The sequence below is a fragment of the Herpailurus yagouaroundi genome, unplaced genomic scaffold (assembly GCF_014898765.1).
Source record: "Herpailurus yagouaroundi ecotype Mexico unplaced genomic scaffold, PumYag 188, whole genome shotgun sequence".
NCBI classification, from domain to species: domain Eukaryota; kingdom Metazoa; phylum Chordata; class Mammalia; order Carnivora; family Felidae; genus Herpailurus; species Herpailurus yagouaroundi.
Window position 1 is genome coordinate 26,592,369 of NW_024412419.1, and position 15,686 is coordinate 26,608,054.

Sequence of the window (15,686 nt, forward strand, 5' to 3'; positions counted from 1 at the left end):
CCTTCCTTCCTTCCTTCCTTCCTTCCTTCCTTCCTTCCTTCCTTCCTCCCCTGTCTCCCTCCCTCCCTTCCTTTCGAATGTGTGATGGTACAATCTTAGGGCAGCAAGAGTTAGGGGAAAAGGAACGTGAAGCAGGGAAGAAGAGAAAGCAAATACAAGCTGTTGTATTAGCAGTCTGGCCAGTTTCACAATGAAACATGGATGACTGCTCATTCACATAGGATATATTTCTAATAGGCTCTTTGGAACTAGAGTGTTTTCAAACAGTCTATCAAGGAGAGAAATTATCGGGGCGCCTGGGTGGTGCAGTCGGTTGAGCGTCCGACTTCAGCCAGGTCACCATCTCGCGGTCGGTGAGTTCAAGCCCCGCGTCAGGCTCTGGGCTGACGGCTCAGAGCCTGGAGCCTGTTTGCGATTCTGTGTCTCCCTCTCTCTCTGCCCCTCCCCCGTTCATACTCTGTCTCTCTCTGTCCCAAAAATAAATAAACGTTGAAAAAATATTAAAAAAAAAATAAAATAAAATAAAAAAAAAGGAGAGAAATTATTAAGCAACTCCTTTCCATCTCCTGTGCCTCAGTGGTCAAAGTTTGCCACATGGTACATTAACTTCCCTGTACTTGTTGGTTGTGCAGCCCAGCTTGTCCAGGTAGCTGCTGCAGAAACCAGATACTACACCTTACATTAAGACACCTCATTAAAAGGTTCCAATTTCTTCACGTCCTTATCAATACTTATTTTCTGGTTTTTATTTTTTTCCTTTTCATAGTGGCCATCCTAATGAACGTGAAGTCGCATCTCGTTGTTTTGTCCTGAGAGTGAATTTTAATGATACACATACTGGCTGTCAATATCAGGCCAGATAGAAGTAATTTATAGGAGATCCGCCTTTCCATTAGAAATCATTAGAACTTGATCATTTTCTATTTTGGGATAAAGCAAATCTGTCTATAAACTTCTGTAGGGAAGTTAATTTGGGCATTAGGCTGATAATTTATTTATTTTTTTTATCTTAGAGATTCTTTTATTGTTGTCCAACTTTCTTTCCCTTTAAATTTTGTTTCCTTTATTACATCAGGCATTTATTTTATGCACCGTTTGTATATGGCTCAATTGTGTGTGTGTGTGTGTGTGTGTGTGCGCGTGTGTGTGTGTGTGTGCGTGTGTGTATCGGTTCCAGGTTTTACTGGAGTGTGTTATAAATGTGCTCAAATTCTAGCTCCCATGGCATAACCTCAACCACTCATTCAGAGTCCCCCTATTTACCAGGGAATCTTTAGGGAGAGCGTTTGCTTTGTCAGCTCTAGAATCAGTTTTGCCCCTGTCTCTGCTCCTGTGTAGATGCAGGCACAGGCTTCTATCCAGCCAGAGCCCCTGCTCATTCTGCCAATCATCACCTGCAGTCCTGGGCCACTGGCCCTTTGCGATCTTAGCTTCTACCGGTTTCCTAAAGACTGGCCCCCACCACCAGTGGCTGCATAAGGGAAAGAGGGGTGAGTCTGAGAAAGTGCTCTCTTTCTATGCTTATTTCTTTTTCTTTCCTTGTTGCAATGACTTCCATTAAGTTCCAGAACTTCCAGTACTGTGTTGAAAAGGAGTAGTGAGAGTAGGTGTCCTTGATTTCTGCCTGATTTTAGAGGGAAAAGATTCAGTCTTTTACTGTTAAGTATGCTGTTAGCAGTAGGTTTTTGTTTTTGTTTTTATAGATACTTTTTACCAAGTTGAGGAAATTTCCCTCTATCTTTGGTTGGCTGAGAGTTGTTGTTGTTTTCTTTTTTTAAATTTTATTTTTGGGGTGCCTGGGTGGCTCAGTCGGTTAAGCGTCCGACTTCAGCTCAGATCACGATCTCGCGGTCTGTGAGTTCAAGCCCCGCGTCGGGCTCTGGGCTGACGGCTCGGAGCCTGGAGCCTGCTTCCGATTCTGTGTCTCCCTCTCTCTCTGCCCCTCCCCTGTTCATACTCTGTCTCTCTCTGTCTCAAAAATAAATACACTTTAAAAAAAAATTAAAAATTTTTTATTTTTTAAAATTTACATCCAAATTAGTTAGCATATAGTGCAACAATGATTTCAGGAGTAGATTCCTTAGTGTCCCTTACCCATTTAGCCCATCCCCCCTCCCACAACCCCTCCAGTAACCCTCTTGTTTGTTCTCCATATTTATGAGTCCCTTCTGTTTTGTCCCCCTCCCTGTTTTTATATGATTTTTTTCCCTTCCCTTATGTTCATCTGTTTTGTCTCTTAAAGTCCTCATATAAGTGAAGTCATATGATTTTTGTCTTTAACTAATTTCACTTAGCACAGTACCCTCCAGTTCCATCCATGTAGCTGCAAATGGTAAGATTTCCTTCTTTTTGATTGCTGAGTAATACTCCATTGTATATATATACCACATCTTCTTTATCCATTCATCCATCGATGGACATTTGTGTTCTTTCCATATTTTGGCTATTGTTGATAGTGCTGCTATAAACATGGGGTGCATGTGTCCCTTCGAAACAGCACACCTGTATCCCGTGGATAAATGCCTAGTAGTGCAATTGCTGGGTGGTAGGGTAGTTCTATTTTTAATTTTTTGAGGAACCTCCATACTGTTTTCCAGAGTGGCTGCACCAGCTTGCATTCCCACGTTGCTTTTTGTTTTTTTTTTCTTTGAATGGATGTTGTGTTTGGTCAAATGCTTTTTCTGTGTTAGGCTCCCTTTCTGAGTCCACATTTCTGATTCCAGCAAATTCCTCTTTCCAAAGTGATTGTCATTGGGAATTTCTAGTTTCTTCTTCTTTTTTTTTAATCTTTATTTATTTTTGAGAGAGAGAGAGAGTGCATGATCTGGGGAGATGCAGAGAAGGCAGGAGTGGGGGACGGACAGAGGATCCAAAGCAGCTGCATGCTGACAGCAGAGAGCCCAATGTGGGGCTTGAACCAGGAACCATGAGATTATGATCTGAGCTAAAGTCAAATGCTCAATTGACTGAGCCACGCAGGTGCCCCAGGGAATTTCTACTTTCTTTAGGCAATCACCACCTGTGCCCAAAATGGCTTGGCTGGAGGCCCTCAAAAGTCCATCACTTCAAAATAGACTAGCCTTGAAAATCAGTGTATTTTCAAAGCTAGAAGTATTTGTTTTTGGAGTGCGTGGCTGGCTCAGTTGGTAAGGCATGCAACTCTAGACCTCAAGGTAGTGAGTTCAAGCTCCACTTTGGGTGTGGAGCCTACTTAAAAAAAAAAAAGAAAAAGTCTTGGTTCTTAACTCCACCTGCAGAACAAAATCAACACAGTTGATGCTAAACTTCATCCAGTCTTGGCCAGTTTCATTTTTATGATCACTTCAATTTAAGGAACCTTAAGCTGGGTCCTGAAACACTTGACTGCAGTCTTTGAGACCTCAGCAAGCGCTCAAACAAAAGTACATATTCACAAAAACAAGCAATAAGTTACACTGAAGAGTGCTCATGAAACACTTGTTTTGCAGGATTCTGTTGATAGGAGTTTGTGAAATGCTGGTTAAAGAAGGTTAAATAGGATTGTTGATCATAGGAGGTCTCAGAGCTTTTGGTATGCTAATGTGTATTATAAATCTTCCAAGAGGAGAAATATAGGGGGACTTGGTTCGTAAATTTCTTTGATTATGGAAGTGTTTTATTTTACAACATCTTCTGGGTAAATAGCTTTGGAAAATTCTGGTTTATAGGTAAAAGCAGTCTAAATTCATAGAGAGAAAAGAATGATTTTTTTCCTAATCAAAAAAATGTAACACAGGCTAACAGATAACAACTGTGTCTCAATTTTTTCATTATAGTACAACACTGAAGTACACCAAGTTTAAATTTAGTGTTCAGGTTGTTTGTTTTCCCTATTAATAAGATGAGGAGCTTGATTTGTATTCAAGGCCTATTCAGGTACCCTTTCAGATTAATGGAAAAGTGTGGCCCAAATGAATCTTGACAGAAAATAACTTTGTTTTTATTTATTCTATTTTTATTTTATTGTTTATTTATTTTCGAGAGAAACAGAGACAGAGTGTGAGTGGGGGAGGGGCAGAGAACAAGGGAGACACCATCCAAAGCAGGATCCAGGCTCTGAGCTGTCAGCACAGAGCTGATGTGGGGCTCCAACTCACGGACTGGACTGGGGGATCATGACCTGAGCCAAAATCAGACACTTAGCCAACTGAGCCACCCAGGCGCCCAAGCAGAAAACAACTTTGAAATGGCAGTTTTTAGTTTCTGCTTGTGTCCTGAGATAACAAAACACTTTTATAATGACACTCCAGTTACATTTAGATTTGATTGTTTGCATTACTGTATTTACCTCAAGACACTGAAGTTCTGAGCAGGAGTCTGGGGTCTGGAGTCAAACTGCCTGAGTCCAAAGTCTAGCTTGCTGTTATTCCCTCCTCCTGAGTTATGAGACCTGGATCAAGCCACTGAACTCCTTTGTTTCCATTTTTACAGTTAACAAGTACTTTCATAAGTTTTACAATATACAAGTCTTGTAACAAACCTAAGTAGGGCAAATAATTTTATCATTGCCAATTGACACTCGTGGAAATTTCTCAGAATGTATAATTGACTTGCCCAGGTTCATAGACAGAGCTGATAAATGAGGCCACAGTGACTCAAAATCAGGTATTCGTTTAGACTTTAATACTTGGGGGTATTTTTTCACTTTATTATATATTGTCTCCCAACAATAGATTAAAATGGCATATTTGCCACCTGGGTGGCTCAGTCTGTTGAGTGTCTGACTTGGGCTCAGGTCATGATCTCACGGTTTGTGAGTTCCAGCCCCGCATCAGGCTTGCTACTGTTAGCACAGAGCCCACTTTGGATCCTCTGTCCCCCTCTCTCTGCCCCTTCCCTGATCATACTCTCTCTCTAAAAAATGAATGTACATTCAAAGAAATGGCATATTTGCCATTCCACAATGGAATGAATAGATTATATGAGTACAATTTTGGGGACACTGGGGAGGCTCAGTTGGTTAAGTGCCTGGCTCTTGATTTCCCTTCAGGTCATGATTTCATGGTTTGTGGGATTGACCCCCCCAAATGGGCTCTGCACTGACAGCACAGAGCCTGTTTGGGGTTCTCTCTCCCTGCTTCTAGGTCTCCAGCCCCCTCTGTGCATATTCTCTCTCAAAACAAACAAAATAAACCACCAAAACTTTGCATACAAATAAATAGGTTTAAGATATAGTTAGGATAGTTTATGAAGATTCCTTAATGAAGTGTGCAGGAATGTGGGAAGACAACCTTCATAACTTTTATTGATTACCTACTATATGTCAGATGCTATTCTACACGATGCTATTTTACATGATTCTTAATTCTCACAACAGCACTTTAGGTTTTAAGAATTTAGGCTTTCCAAGACAACTGAATGATCCCAAGACACACAAAACATAAGTTCTCTATCCTCATTGTGGTGCAGGAATCTACACGTGATAAAATGTGTGATAGAATTATATACACAACATGTAAATGTCAAGTCCCTGCTTTTGACAGTGTACTAAACTTATGTAACATGTAACTGTTGGGGGAAACTGAGTAAATTGGACCTGCCCTACCTTTGAGGAGTATTGGTCAGGTATTTTACAGGAGTCCCTCAATTTGAGTTTGTCCAATTTTTTTTTTTTTTTTTGACAGATAAGGGTTATGGATAGGTTTTGGGGAAGCAGACCACAGAGGTCTGTACTGTATTTGCAACTGTGAATCTAATAATTATTTTTAAATAAAAAGATTAAAAATGCATTGCTAGTGGGTATGCTTAATAAATTTACTTGACTATAGTCTTCTGGTCTCACAACACCCCCACAGACCTATTAACACTTCACGTAACTTGACTTGTTTGGGATCGGGATAAGACACTAATTTATGTGCTTCCAGCACAGAACTCTTAGGTGGCACTTCTGTTCAACAAAAAGATCTGGGAATGGCGGCGTGCAATAGACATCGGGTCCAAAGGTCGTTTGGTTTCTCCCCGTCCAGACCAGAGGTTTTTCAGACTGCTTACTTGTAGACTAGAGCCGTGGCTCAAACCCTGGGTCTCCTTACGGCCACCGCCAAACAGCTGCACCACTCCTGCAGGGAACCGTCCAGATGCAGCTGGAAACGCCGCAAAGGGCCTCGACGCGTCTCACACAAGTCCCAGGGGCCGGGGTCCCCGCCTAGCGGAAACACAGGGAGCCCAACCCCCACCGCCAGGAGCAAGGGAGCGGGGCGGGGCTCAGGCATCGGCCACTCCCCACACTCAGGGAAAAAAAAAACTGGGACGTTGCGGACGCGAAGCTGGCGGGACCCAGGGCGCGTGGCAAGCGCGAGCCCTCCCGCGCATGCTCCAGCCGCTCGCCGCCCGCCCCCTCTCCGGGTCCCGCCTCTTTCGTTCGCTGTCCCCCTCCCCCGCCAACCTCCCTCTGAGCTTGGTCCCTCCGGGCGCGCGGCCGACGTCCCGCGTGCGTGCCGGCGCCTGACTTCACTTCCGGCTAACGCGCTCCGCTTGCCCCCTGGCCCCGGATGGTGACTGGCGGTGGTGCTGCACCTCCCGGGACTGTCACTGAGCCGCTTCCCAGTGTGATTGTGCTGAGCGCAGGCCGGAAGATGGCGGCTGCGGCTGCGGCGGCCTCGGGCTCGGGCTGCTCCTCGGCGGCGGGGGCGGGAGCGGCCGGGGTCTCGGAGTGGCTGGTGCTGCGGGACGGCTGCATGCGCTGCGACGCCGAAGGGCTGCACAGCCTCTCCTACCACCCGGCGCTCAACGCCATCCTGGCCGTCACCAGTCGCGGGACCATCAAAGTCATCGACGGCACCTCGGGGGCCACTCTGCAGGCCTCAGCGCTCAGCGGTGAGTGTGCGGCACGCCGGGCGGGGGCCGGTCCCGCCGCGGGAGGAGCGGGGCCCGCGGGATGCCGGAGAAGGAAGCCGCCCAGCCCCGGGGCTCGGCCTTGGGAGGAGGGGAAGCGGCGTGACGGGAATGGGGTAGCGCTGGGCAGGGCTGGGGGGCTCAGGCCTGGCTGTGACCCGAGGCCCGGAAGCTGATGGAGGAGGACCGAGGGCTTGGCTTTTTCAGCGGCTACAGCTGGGAAGAAAAGACTGGCGAGTCGGGGAGTGGTGGGAGTTGCCTTCGGGCCTTGAGCGTCCGGTGTAGGTTGGTCCTCTGGGAGAGGTGAGGAGGCCTCGGAGCTCTGCACCTGAGAAGGCCAGACGCCCGGTCGGTCCTGGAGAAGGTGTCGGTGATGCCTTCTGCCAGATCAGAGAGCCAGCGGGTCGCAGGGTTGGGCCCGACGTGAGAGCCTGGTGGCCAGAGGCGAGCGTCGGAGCCAGCATGTAAGCCCTCCCCTCTGGTAGAGAGAAGTGAATACTCGACTGTTCGTAGGATCCGCAGGTGCAGGGATGTACGGCGGGCTTCTCACCGGGGGTGGGGGTGGGGTGCGCCTGGAGTGGGGGTGGGGAGGCAAGTAGGCGGGCCAGCTGCCTGAACGGTTCCGTCGAAGACTTTAGGACGGACGCCATGGAAGACTAGACCTTGTTCCCTAGTTCGGGGCTTCCAACTTCTGTTCCCCAGTGATGAGAAGCTCAGGACCTGCGGTGTATGAAATACAGATTCCTTTGGCTTCGTAATGAGGTGAAACTTAAGGTCCTCTCTACTTGTTTTACCACAGCAGGCCGAAAGTTGGGATTTGGAGGTATGTCTGGATCTCGCCAGTGGAGGAGAACTGTTCTGGGTGATGTAAACGTTGTTCCAGGGACGAGACTCCATGCATTATTAGGTGAACGCTCAGTGGACTGGAGTGGAGTTGTTTGGAATTGCCCTGGCCAAGTTAGTTATGTTTGGCTGAGATGACATTTCATTTGCGGTGAAGTGATGTGTGGCTTAATTTAGATGTTATAAATTGAGATTGAAAAGTTAGTGTATGAGGGAGTTAGACTTCTGCATACAGATATAATGTATATGACTGTGTGCATTTAGCCAACGAAATGAGTTATGTGGTATATCAATTCACTTGTAACATGCGCAAATATGGACAGGTCATTATTCTAGTTTACTGTGTAGTAAGGCACGTAAGAGTTAATGGCAGTGTAGGGATAGAAAGATAAAATAAGAGATTTAACTTCTGTGGATGTGAGAGATGTGAAAGAAATGGATTGTATACAGCTACAGAATATAAACCCGGATCCTATCTAAGATATGTCTAAGAGAAAGTTTGGATTGTAGGCTTGTAATTTTTCTTTTCTTGGCTTAGGTAAAGGACAGGAGGGGTGTCCCAGATGTAGCAATTCACAGTAACTGCAATATGGAGGTAACAACTTGTCACTATGTAGAGAGGGAGATACTCACTAGTAATTGGATATCTTTCTTCTCATGTAAAATATTTCAAACCCAAAAAGGTATAAAGAATAATTAAAATGAAAAATCATGTATCCCTGATTCTGTTTTTTTAGTATATGCTTGTCTCTTTAAACATTATCTAATGCTGACTTTCATGATTTTAAGCTTTGACTAATTGCTATCATAGGATATGTATTTGGATTTTTTTTTATAAAAAGTAGTATTAACAGAAGTTTTAAAATGTTTTTGTTAGGAATTTAATAGGGTGTTTTTATATTTGGAGGCTATGTTTGTGAAAAACAGTGTATGTCAGAGTTTGTTATAAGTAGTTGGGGAAATTGGACATATATGAATGTGTCTCATGAAAGGGAAGAAAATAGTCACTCTAGTGGTAGATTACTAAAGGGGAGGGGCTTAGAGTTGTAATACAAGTTTAAAGGTACAGCACTGATTGGGGATAACTTAGCTGGGATAAGTTGGGGCATTTGTTAATTAGAAAAGTATGGGATTGAATACAATTGCAGATGCCCATGCATTGAAGATTGAATATGTAATTTAAAATATGTAGAAGAGTTTATGGCAAACAAAAGGATTACAGAAAAGGTTTCAAAGTAACAATGGACAAAATTTGAAATGTTTTCATTTATGAGAATTGCAGTTATTAAAAATAATTACCAGAGGTTGTATAGAGTCTTGTGTATGTCATCTGTTCAGGTGATTGGGGAGGGAATGCTGCATTTTTTGTCTTACCTGGAATATGTGTAGACTTTACATAGAGGTTTGCTATGTAGGTTTGCTTTATGGGTAGGTTTGCTTTTGATGATTAATAGAGGGTGACAGTCCTATAAATAGAATAAGGAAGAGGTGCCAGCAGTGACCATGGTCCTAACATGACCCCTCTTTAAGGGGCAAGGAGCCACTTCTTTCATACCCCAGAGGAAAGACATCTTTGTATTAGGGGAAGAAGAGTGTTCTTGGGTGACAGAGTAGTATGTCTTCTGAATGGGTTCAGGTTATAGGGTTATAGGTAGCCTATTAGTGTAGATGGGAAATTGAAGGATGGAAGCAGGACTTGTGTGTATATTTCAGTTGGGTGGCAAAGGTGGTGAATTTTTGACTGTGTCTACTAGTATATGTCTTCAGTGTATCTGTATCTGATATGAAATGTCTATAAATACACTTTCCATTATGTTAAGAGCTTTCAGTATAACACGTTAGGTAAGTATTTGATCCATTTTAGTGTTTAAGAGTTAAGATTTCTCAGTGTCTAGGCCAGTTCCTTAGTTTGGCATTCTTTGACTTCCATGATTTGGCCTCTACCAGTCTCTCTGGTCTTATCTCCCTATTTAGTTTTGTGAACTGGTTCATTTAATTTTCTTTCCTAACTCAGTAGTTTTGCTCTTTCTTGGAATGCACCAATTCCCTCCAAACATATTTTAGCTATTTTTCAAGACCTGGAGCAGATCTTAACTTCCTGATTCTTTTAGCCTGAAGTGATCCACTGAACCCCTAAGCACATATTGTCCTCTTAATGTCTATTTTAGTAATTTGGCAACTTATTGTTTGTGGTGTGTTTTTTGTCTTGAACTATTTAAATTCCATTTTATTTAGCTTTTTGTGAATATACGATGTCCATTTAACTATATTTAAAACTCCTTAAGGGAAGGAACCTGTCCTCTTGTTTATATCCCCTCCTCAGAATGCCTAGTACAAAATATTAATGAATATTTTAAATTTATGTATATATGCTAATGAGTGTTAAATGTATGCTGTCTTACATACTAACTGCTAAAATAAACACCTTCTTTGGCTTTTTTTTCTTTCTTTTTTTAAGTTTATTTATTTTTGAGAGTGCGAGCGCACAAGTGAGGGAAGGGCACAAGGAAGGAGAGAGAGAATCCCAAGCAGGCTCCACACCATCAGCACAGATCCCCATGTGGGGCTTGAAGATCATGACTTGAGCCAAGATCCAGAGTCGGATGTTAACCAGCTGCACCACCCAGGCGCCCCTCATTCTTTTCTTAAACAGATTTTTTAAGAATAGCTTTAGGTTTGGGGCGCCTGAGTGGCGCAGTCGGTTAAGCGTCCGACTTCAGCCAGGTCACGATCTCGCGGTCCGCGAGTTCGAGCCCCCCGTCAGGCTCTGGGCTGATGGCTCAGAGCCTGGAGCCTGTTTCCGATTCTGTGTCTCCCTCTCTCTCTGCCCCTCCCCCGTTCATGCTCTGTCTCTCTCTGTCCCAAAAATAAATAAACATCGAAAAAAAAAAATTTAAAAAAAAAGAATAGCTTTAGGTTCATAGTAAAAATTGAGCAGAAGAGTACAGTGTTCCTATATACCTCCTGCCCCTGTACACACACAACCTTCCTTCACTGTTTGTTACAATCCGTGAACCTGCATTAACACATCATTATCACGCAAGTCTCTAGTTGATGTTAGTGCTCACTTTTGGTGTTGTACATTCTCTGGGTTCTGACAAATGGATATGTCATACCAAACAGTTTCACTTTCATAAAAATCCTCTGTGCTCTGCCTGTTCACCCATCCCTCTCTCCTACCCCCTGCCACTTTGTGATCTTTTGACTGTCTGTGGTTTTGCCTTTTCTGGAATGTCATATAGTTGGAATTATACAGGATGTAGCCTTTTCAGTTTGGCTTCTTTCACTTAGGAATATCCATTTTTAAGGAGTGCCTGTCTGGCTCAGTCAGTGGAGCGTGTGACTCTTGATCTTGGGGTTGTGGGTTTGAGCCCCACATTGGGTGTAGAGATTACTTAAAAATAAAATCTAAAAAGCAAAAACATTTAAAAAAAAGAATATGCATTTAATTCTTCCATGTCTTTTGATGGCTTGCTAACTCACTGCTTTTAAACGTTGAGTAATATTCTATTGTCTGGATGTACCACAGTTTATTTACCCATTCATCTATTGAAGGACATCTTGGTTGCCTCTAGGTTGCAGCAGTTATGAATAATAAAGCTGCTACAGATATTTGTGTGCAGGCTTTTGTGTGGACATAAGTTTTTAGTTCATTTGGGAAATGCCAAGGAACGTGAATGCCAGATCATGTCTTAGGAGTATGTTTAGTTTTGTAAGAAACTGTCAAACGGTCTTCCAAAGCAGCTGTACTATTTTGTTTTCCCAGTGGTAGTGAATGAGAGTTCCTGTTGCTCCAAATCCCTCTTAGCACTCTGATTTTTGTTTGGATTGTGGCCATTTAGATAGGTGTGTAGTGGGACCTCATTGTTTTAATTTGCAATTCGCTAATGAAAATTTGTGCAGTTTGGATTTTAAAAATCAAAATAGTTCTACATATACCACTTGACCGTATTGTTTATATTGCTAGATATGTTCTCTTGAGCTTTTGTTTGTTCATGCAGTTTAGCATAACAGTTAAGGGAGGAGCTTGGTTTTGGAGACAGTTGGCTCTGGTTAAGATCCCAATTTCTGCTTTCCCCCACCTCCCAATTTAACTGTGTAACCTTGACTAAATTACTTAACATTTCTGTTGCAGTTTCCCCATTTGCAAAATGGGGATGATAATTGTACTAATCGTGAGAATTAAGTGTTAATACACAGAAAGTTTTTAGAACAGTGTGTTTACTGTTCAAAAATATTTCTTTCTATTAATTGTAAATCTTTGTAAATACTCCTTTTTTACTTAAACCTTTTTGGTATTCTCTGTTAAATCTTTTGAACTTAACTCGAAAGTTTAACTTTATTTTTCATATTTACCACTTATTACCGTTCAGCAGAATCCATCTAATTTTTGCTTTGAGTAAGGTATTGTTCAGGTTTTTTTTTTTTTTTCTTTTTTATGGAATCAACATTCTTTATTAAATCCACCAGGTACCAGGGGTTGGTCCTAAGCCCTTTGTTCAGTATTTTCTTGTATTATTTAACTACTAGTGGTAATGTATCCTCTTGCTTTCTGAAATAGTACCTCTCCCCCCAATGTAGTACATTTTATATTGTTTGCTTTTTTAATACACTTTTTTGAGGGCATGTGGAAAGAGAATGGGTATTCTGAATTTTGAATTTTATTAAAAAAATTTTTTTTAAACATTTATTTATTTTTGAGACAGAGAGAGACAGAGCATGAATGGGGGAGGGTCAGAGAGAGAGAGGGAGACACAGAATCTGAAACAGGCTCCAGGTTCTGCGCTGTCAGCACAGAGCCCGACGTGGGGCTCGAACTCATGAACTGCGAGATCATGATGAGAGCTGAAGTCGGATGCTCAACCGACTGAGCCACCCAGGCGCTCCTGAATTTTGAATTTTAGCTCACTAACTCACTCTCTAAAATTCCTGAATTTCAACTTCCTCATTTGTAAATTAAGATTAACCTTTAATAGGGTGGTTGTGTAGATTAAGTGGTAAACATATTTAAAGTGCCTAACACGGCTTAGCATTTGTATACAGTGAATGTTAATTCTCTTAAGCCTCGTGGATGCTTAGTATTGCCATGTTCCTCGCTATTACTTTAGAAAAAATGTTCACTGCTTTAGTGTTATGTACAGAGGATAGATACTGTTGAGTTGTAGTTGGAAATGTAAATGTTGGTGACAAATATTATCTCTGGATAAATGTCTTGCAGTGTATTGGTGTGGCTGAATGTCAGAATGAAGTTAAGACTGTTCTATTACTAGTTCTGTGTATATATGAAATGTTCATGTAGTATATCTACATAAGTAACAGGAGATATATGGATATTAATCAGTAGGTGTTGTAGCATATGTGTAAAAGGAAATCATGTCTCTTCTGTTTCTGAAGTAGGTTCCAGATTTCTGTCATGGTGAGGAAACTCCAAAGCTGCTTAGTGTTTTTAGACCAACGCTCTAGTTTCACATTTCTTTATGAATATTTCCCTTTTTCCTTTTTCTGTATAGACGTTGATTTTGATTTGAGAAATTACCACGATGGTCATAAATGAGAAAAAGGTTACTGTACTCCAGGTGCAGTGAAGTTCAGATTGGCTGAAGTTTTACTTCTGTATTTACTTTTTGTTTGATATGAACTTGCTGTTCAGACTCAAAGCCCAGAGCTGCCTGCATCAAGAAGTCTTGGAGTATAGAAAGCTAGTTAGGTTACCTGCATATTTCTCAAAATCTAATTTTTGGGATACAACTCTTAGTTACTATCACTTTGTTAGAAGTGGTAATATTTTTCTCACTACTGCTGAATTAGGCATGCATTAATTTGGATAAAATGCAAAATCATCCTGTAGGTCTGTTTTAGAAATTGTAGATGATTCAGACCACTTCCTATTTCCTGACTTTGGTTCATGTAGCCTTCCTAGTCTCAATTATTCTTTTATGAAAGAGAATATAAGACAGTATAGAATTGGAATTTTAGTAGCCTTAGAAATTATTTGTTTTCTGGATACATCTGAGTTCTTTATAAAAACTTAATTGGTCAGATCTCTTTGTGGGCTGAGTACAAACTTGATGTTGCAATTGACTGACTTTAGTAATGAAACGTGATGACCTATCTTATGTCAAAGATTTGTTTTATTTATTTATTTAAGATTTTATTATTAAAAAAAATTTTTTAATGTTTTTATTTATTTTTGAGACAGAGAGAGACAGAGCATGAGCGAGGGAGGGGCAGAGAGAGGGGGAGACACAGAATCTGAAGCAGGCTCCAGGCTCTGAGCTGTTAGCACAGAGCCCAGCGCGGGGCTTGAACTCACGGAGTGTGAGATCATGACCTGAGATTTTATTTTTAAGTAATTTTTATACTGAATGTGAGGCTTGAACTTAGATCTCTGAAATCAAGAGTCACATGCTCTACCAGCTGATCCAGCCAGGTGCCCCAATTTACTATTTTATTAACAAAACATTTTGCCACAATTAGAGTAAATTTATATTAAGACTAAAAATTTATATTAAGATTTTTTAAAAATATATATTTATTTTTGAAGGGGGGTGGGGCAGAGAGAGAGGGAGACATAGTATCTGATGCAGGCTCCAGGCTCTGAGCTGCCAGCACAGAGCCCAACATGGGGCTCAAACCTATGAACGGTGGGATCATGACCTGAGCTGAAGTCGGACACTAAACTGACTGAGCCCCCCAGGTGCCCCTATATTAAGATTGTTTTTAAGATCCTTGAAGTTTATACGGTTTTTTAAACTTTTATCTCCCAAGTTTTCCTATTACCTGTTCAAAGATGGTTTTGCTCTAGTGAGAATTTATCTTGGTCTTTTAGTAGTTTTAGGCTTATTGAGAGTCACTATAAGAGATCAAATTCTGGAGCCGAACATTTTGATCTTAAGTCTTGGTTCTATTTAATTTTGAAGTTCATCTACAAAAGGAAGATAATAATAGTGCCTATCCCATAAAGTGGTTGTGTAACGTATGTACTCTATAAGTGTTTTTTTATTATGTTTTTATTCTTTGGTAGTAGGGGCTATTTAAGTGTAGTAGACATTTTTGCTACAGATATTCTGTTGAAATGGCAGTATTCTTCCAGTTTTCCATGCATGTGGAAATGTGACTGGGTAAAATCTAATGGGCATAATTATAAAATAATAACTTCTGTATTACAGGAGAAATATAAACTATGTAAGTGAATTGATTTTGGAGTTGAAATTGTTAAAAGAGCAACATTATGCTAGCACAGGAACACAAAATAATTAAGACAACATTTTGGCCTTTGAATGTATGCTTGGTGATGTGTTTAGGTAAACCATTTTAGCGTAATGTCATAAGTAGTGTGATATAGATATGCACAATGCTGTGTGAGTACACAGGAGGAAGTTTCTTTAACCCGAGGGAAAAAAAGAAGGCTTCTCAAAGGAGGTTGTTTTTATGATCCATTTTGAAAGATGAGGTAGTGGGAGGGAATGTTATAGGGATCATCATCTTAAGCTAGGGTACTTGCTTGTGGGGAGAGCTGTTGGTCTTTCAAAACATGGTGAATTCAAGTAACAAAGAGATTTTCAAGGAAAGACATTGGGGGTTAAGGTGTGTGAGGGGATGGTTAGAGCTGAAGCTGAGAGATAGGCAAACACAAGATCATAATCTGTTTTGCTAAGAAATTTGACTTGATGTCAGTGGTAGGGAGCCACTGTAGGTTATCACATGATCAAATTTGTTTTTAGAGAGGTTTGAAGCTAATGCTCTGGTGTGAGAAGTGATGAGAGCTTTCTGTGAGTTAGTTTGAAAGGTAGGAACAGTGTAATTTGGTGAATGTGGGGATGAGAGAGATGGACAAGGTGAAAAGCACTCATGCGTGGGTTCCTACTTTAGGTAACTGGGTAAATGGTGTGTATTAACCCAAATAAGCAGTACAAGAAGGTGTGAAGAGTGGTTTTTGTTGGAGAAGATTGGGGAGCAAGAGGGAGATAGTGATTTAAGTTACATTAATT

The 15,686-nt window shown here is 41.6% G+C and overlaps 1 protein-coding gene across 13 annotated transcripts in view; it reads left to right on the forward strand.

The window, feature by feature from the left end:
- The first annotated feature begins 6,406 nt into the window (after positions 1 to 6,406).
- The window catches only part of BIRC6 (baculoviral IAP repeat containing 6), a 225,633-nt gene continuing 216,353 nt past the window's right edge, over positions 6,407 to 15,686 (forward strand). For 10 of the 13 annotated variants that reach the window (XM_040496461.1, XM_040496464.1, XM_040496463.1 and 7 more), the window contains exon 1: positions 6,411 to 6,834. In XM_040496461.1, the coding sequence (XP_040352395.1) occupies positions 6,510 to 6,834 (325 nt within the window). In that variant the 5' untranslated portion in view covers positions 6,411 to 6,509. Of the gene's footprint in view, positions 6,835 to 15,686 lie in introns of all 13 variants that reach the window. The other 3 variants (XM_040496471.1, XM_040496472.1, XR_005797250.1) reach the window with 2 other exon arrangements.